Source organism: Rhipicephalus microplus, chromosome 7 (genome assembly GCF_043290135.1).
Source record: "Rhipicephalus microplus isolate Deutch F79 chromosome 7, USDA_Rmic, whole genome shotgun sequence".
In the NCBI taxonomy this organism is placed as follows: domain Eukaryota; kingdom Metazoa; phylum Arthropoda; class Arachnida; order Ixodida; family Ixodidae; genus Rhipicephalus; species Rhipicephalus microplus.
In genome coordinates, this window is record NC_134706.1 from 27,157,388 (window position 1) to 27,165,215 (window position 7,828).

General features: G+C 48.2%; 1 protein-coding gene across 1 annotated transcript; it reads right to left on the minus strand.

Moving 5' to 3' along the window:
• Positions 1 to 1,425: 1,425 nt before the first annotated feature.
• LOC142766886 (uncharacterized) lies at positions 1,426 to 4,543 on the minus strand. Its single transcript, XM_075868088.1, has 2 exons — positions 3,485 to 4,543; positions 1,426 to 2,021 (listed from the first exon to the last, which is right to left on the minus strand). The coding sequence occupies exons 1-2, from the start codon at positions 4,418 to 4,420 to the stop codon at positions 1,716 to 1,718; spliced, it is 1,242 nt and encodes a 413-aa protein (XP_075724203.1). The 5' UTR covers positions 4,421 to 4,543; the 3' UTR covers positions 1,426 to 1,715.
• Positions 4,544 to 7,828: the final 3,285 nt, after the last annotated feature.

Sequence of the window (7,828 nt, forward strand, 5' to 3'; positions counted from 1 at the left end):
GGAAGCTTTTCAGGCCTGCGCGTCACGTGACGTGACGTCGACGACGTCACATCGCGCCGGCCGGCCGGCCGCCCTTCGCTGGGTGGCTGCGCCAGCCGCGAGCGCCCTTCACGCCTACCGACTCGGGCGAGGTTCCTTGACACCATGTCCGCACGATTTATCAAGGTATCCATTGATTGTATGGTTTAACGCGCCGACGCAACGCAGGCGATGAAGCGCGCCGTAGGGGATTTTCCGGGGGTGACGGTCTAGTGCATGCCAGTTGGTACAAATACATGTGGGTATGCACGTATACAGAACAGCTGTAGGTTGTAATCAACGCAACTTCAGAAACATTTCACTCTTGACCAGTTCCCGCTTGAGCCGAAACGCGCTGCTTCGAGACACCTCACCAGTAGAACTCTCACTTTTCAGGAAGTCCCAGCACCGCATCAGAATCACTTGGCATCACGATTGTCCAAATGGGCACATTTAAAAAAAAAACGTCATCGCAGTGCTGCTGGACGAGTGTTCGTACCAGTCTGGTCGTAGTTTTTTTTTTCTTGCGTGTGCACAAGCCGGTTGTAATCAATCGTCACAACGTCACGCCCTGTGGCCACTTACAGGATCCAGCAAGAAGCACGTTCACTGTGTCACAGCACGAACAAAACACAATCGGAGAAGTGGACTAGTTAGAAGTGGACGAAATACCACGGCCGTGGAACTAAAATGTACTACGCGAGACGCCATGGCTAGTGGTGTAAAGTATAGAACTGCCCAACGTTGCCGGTTGAGTAACGCACATCCCGCTTGTTCTTGTGTTTAGCCGTTTATGTTCATAAAGGTAACTGTTTATTCTACGTCTTATTTTGTTCCATTTTGTTTCATTTACATCTATTCACCGTAGCAACAGAACCAAAACATTCGCTTTTGGATGAAAGTTTTAAACCTTTCAGGGGGCGCTTCAGGCAAATGAGCGAGAAGGAAAAGGGAGGGTGTCGCTACCTTGGAAACTTGTTTCATCTATAGGGACCTTACACGCAGGCAAGGCGATGAACGCAACGTAGCCAAGGAAAGAGAAACAAGCGAACGCGCGCAATATGAGCGTTCGCTGTAGACACGTCCACAGCCGCAACGCCACAACTGAATTCGAACTTTTGGTTGGTTTATGCTACGCCTCTTCCATAAAGATGCCGGCGACATCACACGCTTTCCCACGGAGACGAAAGTTTCCTGGTAGTTCAGTGCTTTCTCAGCAAGGAGCGCTCAAAGCCGACACCACTACTTCTACTGGATTCGAAAGTGACGCCATCACAAAGACACAATTGTGTTGCCTCCGAAACGGCACTAGACATAGCTTTTATCTCAGAGGTTTAGGCGGCCGCCGAAGTGAGGGGGGGGGGGTTAGAAAAAGAGGGTAACGATTTAGAGTTACTCTACTATGGGAGAGCTTAAAGCCGTCCCGAGCACTCGCAGCCGAAACTGTTTGGGGGGGTGGAGGAGGAGAGAACAGAAGAGGGCCGGGAACCGGCTTTACCACTCAAGTCGCAAGCATCTTTCTAGAGGAGGCATTGTTTTAGGGGTCATTTAAAATTTACAGCCGCCTGTATTAAACTCCAACCGTTAATACTCTAACCGGTCATGTTCTGACTACACTGATCGAACCTTAATTTATTGCTCCAATCACCAATCGTTTCAAAATCTGATTTACGAAAACTAGATAAAAGCTGTATCTCTTAGTTGGTTTGCATGCTCGCCTCACAGTCGCGATTGAGCGGCTTGACGAGTCCAATGAACGTTTCCGTCGAGCAGCACGCGAAGCAGGGTCCTCCTTGAAACAGCACCTGGCCTTGGGGTCGATGTAAGCCCGTTAATCGTTGCTGTAACCAGCCGTTGTGGCGCCTGTAGTGTACGTGCACGCAGTTCAGCTGAGCCGAGTGGGCGATGTAGTCACGGATACATTTCGATACATCGGCTTCCGAAACCCACAACGACGTCAGAAGGCAGAGGTGCTGGAGGTTGGGCATCACGGACACGCTTGCCTGGAACGAGAGAAAGGATGCACACGATGTCGACAGATAAGTAAATCTGCGTAGGCGTCCACTTCCGGGCATGGTTCGACCATAAAAAGTAAATAACGTGGGCTCAACCCTACTATGTGTTAACAAGCAAACAACATGCGCGCCACACAGTTCAAAAGGTTACGCCCGTTATTGAAAGAAGCGTAAAACAAATTAAAACGATACACGCGCGAAGACTTCGACAAAAGGTGGGAGCATGGTTACAAACAACAACTTATGTCGTTAGCGATTTCCAATAGAAAGAAAAAAGAAAGTTTCATGTACGACACGCTGACCTCGCCGTGCACCGACAAATAACGCCAGCGCCATGTACACGCCGTGGGGTGCAGAACACTCCGCCAAGCTTTTGTGCGCGATGTTCCCTCGTAATACGCTAACTTCGAGAATACTGATGTCATTAATATCTGGCCGATGTGACATGCGTATATTTGCCGTGAAATCGAATAAAGAGACCAGCATCTGCAGCTTGAAATATTCGAATTTTATATCAGCGCTGCTTTGAGCGGTGTCACAGTGGTGCCAACGAGAACAAAACATTAACTGCCACGGGGATTGCAAGAGCGGAACCCACGAAAAAAAAATTAAGAGGTGCACCCTAGTGGGACAATCGGAGTTTACCGCTTGTCCCTGTACCATCTGTTCCGAGTCCTTGTCTTTAATTTGCGCACACCAGTTTATCTTGACATGTGAACCAACTCGCCCAGCTGCAAGTTTTATTGTTATATTTAACTTTGCAGCACCTGTAATTTTTCAAAGGGGTGCCAAGAAAAATTACGCGCGCATTCGGAATCGTTGCCTCTATCAAACGCTACCGCCGTGGTCGCAAGCCCGCTACCTTCAAGTGAGTGACAGTACCATCGTACCACACGCCACGACATTGTCGGCGAATAACCTACGCGTCCTTAACTGCCGCCCTTCATAGAGATATGATCACTCGCCATAAGACGCCGATGGTTGAGTGGCAGGTCCATATTCTGCAGCACGAGGCAGCGAAGAGCCATGAACTGGCCAAGATGTCGGAAAAAACTGTCGTAGTGCGTCATCCCGACGGGGCACCACCCCGAGAGTCGAAGCGTTGCAGCTGCTCTGTAGTGCTCGAAGTACAAGGGGAGTACCTGATAATTGACGTCACAAAGGGTCAGCCTGGTGATGCTGAAAGACAACAAGGGCACGTCTGATGATCCCTGAGCAGGCAGTGCTGTGTTGGCAGTATCGCAGGAACCACAGTATAAGTGATTTCCTCGGGCTACTACACGCACGTCCAGGTCTCTGAGGATGGGGCAAGACAACAGCAGTCTGCGTACGGAAGACTTCGTCGGAAACCAACACGGCGGCACTGAGAGCGCCAGCAGGCGGCTCCCCAGCTGGCTATCATGCAGAAGAGTGTCCGGAATCACGTCCTGGTGAAAGTGAAATGAACTCACGTTCAGCTCGACGACGTTCTCCAGCGCGAAGAAGAAACCTCCCAGGTGGTTTTTGGACAACAGTGTCGCCCTCGGGTAGGTAGCACTAGTGGACCATTGCGGCAGAAGCAGTAGGCAGAGTTTGCGGACGCGTGTCCAATTGTGTCGAATGCTTGCGTCCAATAGGGAAGCATCCGACTTTAAGTCACCACAGGCAAAAACGACCAGCTGCGAGGGAAGAATGTGGGATGGACCACTCCTTGCGAGGCGATCGAGTTCTACGCAACTCCACCAATGGTGCGGCTTGTCGTGACAGACGTTTCCGCAGACGGCCGCGTAGTTCTGGAACCTAAATATTGGATTCGGGCTGTCAAAGATCGGAACGGAGTCCGGCACTTCGGAGGTGAACGTGAAAGTTTCCAGCTGACCAAGGTGCTCGTGAAGCTGCTGACACTTCAACAGACACTCCATGAACGTTCCACGCACACAGTGAACGTGAAGTTCGGTTAGGTTTGGGCAGCAGACCAGAAGCTCCAGTAGAAGCTCGAAGTTGCGGTCGTCGCCGACCTCGACGTACAAGCGACGCAGGCTGTGGTACCGGATGATATCGCACATTTGCAGCGCTATTAGGCGCACTTTGCCGATCTCGGAATCAACGACCGCCTTGAAATCTTGAACGAGCGATAACTCGAGCTTCTGCAGATACCTGAGTTGTTCCAGCACCAATTTGAGCAGAGTGCTTGGCTTGAACGCGCAGGAAACACAGCTGAGGCGTCGGAGTCTCGCGCAGCGGCCGATTTGCGCATACAACTCTGGCGTTTCGAAGTTGCCGCGGTTTCTGATAACCAGTTCCCTGACGGCGTACAGGTTTTCTGCGTTCAGTCGCTGGACCAAGTCAGAGAGCGCCTCATTCATTCTCAGGTGCACGGTGACATCGCTTGCGTTCACCGCGGTCATTGCTCGTGGAAGCGGCCGCCTCTTGTCCGAGGGTCCAGCGGACGTGCTCGACTGACACGAAAAAAGTGGTGAATGGCCAGGTGACCCTTTGTGCGCTTTCGAAATAGATTGTTAAAATGTACCTCGTGCCTCACGGTTCTGACGTCATGAACGAACGGTGACCTGATTCATTCGAAGTTAACTCGCCCAGTTATCTGCGTATCGATACGCGGAAACAGTCTTATGTGTGGAGCTGACAATGCGTGGCTTTTAAAACAACGTTGAGCCCCTCACTGTTCTTATCGTAACTGAGAAGATCGCCGGCCGCAACGCTGCCGGTCAACCTGCAGAGCTCTCGGATTTCATCTGTGCTGCGTCAGAACTGTAGTCACAACGCAAGTATATATTGCTGACTAGTAGTGCCCCGCACCGAAAGAGGAACGCTTGCGCGCATGGGCGAACGTAAAGGGGCCCTGAAACACTTTTCTGAGAAGCCATGAAATTAATTGACCATTTGCGGGAAAACCACTGCGCATGAGCAGTAACCGCACAGGTAGCGTTCCTGCACAGGCGTTTTGGTTTTGGTTGGAAAACATCAGCCTGGCGTTCCATCAATATGACCCGTAGTAACGGCGAACACTGCCGTTTTCACGCAAACACCGTTGTTTCAGTAACGGGCATGCGTTTTTGGTCCTAAAGCAACAAAACAAGCGCATTTAAACCGCTAAACACTGCATTGAGCGTGTTAGTTGACGAAGATGTTTTCCAACCAAAAGCACGAGCGAAGCTTTCCTGTTTACACGACAGGGGGCGCTCACTTTTCCGCAAATGGTCATTCACTGGAAAAGCGTATTGCGTCCCAAATTCAACGCCGCAAAAAATTTTGAGAATCCGCCCAGTATGAGTGGAGTTGCAAAGACTTGTCGCGTGTTGACATTTCACTCTCTCGTCAAGACGAAAGCGCTGGAACCTAATCAAGGAGGGACGCAAGGGGCAATGAAAATACCTCGCCTGTGCGTCGTGGCCTTGAGCACTTTTTTTTCTTCTTCGAATGCGTCACTTTTTCAGTGTGATCGCGCGCACACGTGCGGACAAGTAGCAGCCTCCCTCAGCGATCTCTGTAATGACCGAGCGCGCCAAGTTCAAATCAGCCAATGGCTGATAGATGGGCTTACTACGAGTGATTTTATGGCATATTGCATTATTTGTTAGAGAAGTGAAAGCGATATTTAGCTGACTTTGATCATTTACGGTGAATTCCAGGCCGCGTGCTGCGCTATAATATTTGGCTCACGTGTTGTCGGGAGCCTCTACTACCGATCGGCAACATTTTCTGACCATGCTCAAAAAGTGTTGCAGGGCTCATTTAAAAAGGCACGAAAGTAAAATAACAATTTACGTCAGAGTGAAAGCTCAGTGTATGACAACATCTTGTGGGAATTGAGGCTAGCCCGCCGCTTTTGCGTGGGCTTTGCCGCCTCTTTCTCCATTCTCGTGTCCCGACATGACTACCCTCATCCATGGTCTGCCGCACTGGGAGAATGGAGAGAAACGTTTAACCCCTCTCACCCGCATTTCTTAGTGAACTTGGGCTACTTTGAGCGTAATTAAATTTTGGTGTATATGTGGGGTTTAACGTCCCAAAACTACCATATGAGTATGACAGACGAGTAGTTTAGGGCTTCGGAAATTTCGACCACCTGCGGTTCTTGAACGTATAGCCAAAGTTCCCTAAGAAATGCGGGTGAGAGGGGTTAAACGTTTCTCTCCACTCTCCCAGCGCGGCAGACCACGGATGAGGGTAGTCATGTCGGGACATGAGAATAGAGAAAGAGGCGGCAAAGCCCAAGCAAAAGCGGCGGGCTAGCCTCGATTCCCACAAGGTGTTGCAAATGATAGTTTGTCTGTACCTCTTCCGGTAACATCGGGTGTACCGCAAGGCTCTGTCATTGGTCCTCTTTTATTTCTAATTTACATTAATAACCTTCCGATGCACGTATCTTCAAATTACCGCATGTTTGCAGACGACTGTATCATTTATCGTACCGTCACTGACCCTTCTGACCAAATGTTATTACAAGAAGACCTCAACCATATCCTACAGTGGTGTGATAACTGGCTTATGACCTTAAACCCTATGCAAACTGATCTCATTCACTCACCGTCTAAACACTCTTCGCTTTTTTTATAACATAGCTAACCTTCCTGTCGAATCAGTAACCACTTACAAATACCTTGGAGTCACTCTATCCTACAATTTGTCATGAAACACTCACATTAATAAAATCGTATCAACATCTAACAGAACCCTTGGCTTCTTAAAACGCCACTTACGCAGCGCTCCGTGTCATGTAAAACTACCTGCTTATACATCATTAGTTAGATCTTAGTTAGAATATGCATCTCCCGTTTGGAACCCGCCTGAAGTTGGTCTTACAAATTCCCTTGAATCCATTCAAAATTGTGTGGCTAGATTATTTCATGCTTCGTACTCATACGACATCAGTGTTTCGTCCCTCAAAGCCGCGTGTAACTTATCCCCTTTATCATGTCGCCAACGCATCGCAACCCTCTCAGTATTTCACAAGTTTTTTCACTCTCCACTTAACCGCCCTCCTTACATTATCCCTGCAGCTCACATATCTCGTCGCACCGGCCATGCGCTTCAAGTTTTTCGCCCGCGTGTCCTTACTAAAACATTTCCTGCTTCTTTTTTTCCCAGAGCAGCAAAAGACTGGAATGGCCTTTCCCACGATATCGCCACAATCACCTCTCTATAGAGGTTCATGCATAATATTTCAAATGTAACTTCACATTTATCATTGCGACAAAAATATCGATGGTATGTTACCCACCCCTTATTTAATACCCTCTCGGGGGTCTTTAAGGAAATAAAAATGAAATGAAATGAAACGTTCGCCAAAAGTTGAGCACACAGGCCTACAGCATTTCCAGCTCCATCAAAAATGAAGCCGCCGAAGCCGGGATTCGATCCCGTGACCTGTGTGTCAGCAGCCGAATACCTTAGCCAGATACCACCGTGGTGGGCGTATCTATCTATCTATCTATCTATCTATCTATCTATCTATCTATCTATCTATCTATCTATCTATCTATCTATCTATCTATCTATCTATCTATCTATCTATCTATCTATCTATCTATCTATCTATCTATCTATCTATCTATCTATCTATCTATCTATCTATCTATCTATCTATCTATCTATCTATCTATCTATCTATCTATCTATCTATCTATCTATCTATCTATCTATCTATCTATCTATCTATCTATCTATCTGTCTGTCTGTCTATCTATCTATCTATCTATCTATCTATCTATCTATCTATCTATCTATCTATCTATCTATCTATCTATCTATCTATCTATCTATCTATCTATCTATCTATCTAGCCACCTACGACT

Bases quoted from the DNA above. Each gene is read 5' to 3' on its own strand.
- LOC142766886 (XM_075868088.1), bottom strand. From the start codon at position 4,420: ATGACCGCGGTGAACGCAAGCGATGTCACCGTGCACCTGAGAATGAAT. The intron at 2,022-3,484 runs GTGAGTTCATTT...CTCTCGTTCCAG, and splicing joins AGAACGTCGTCGAGCTGAAC to GCAAGCGTGTCCGTGATGCC.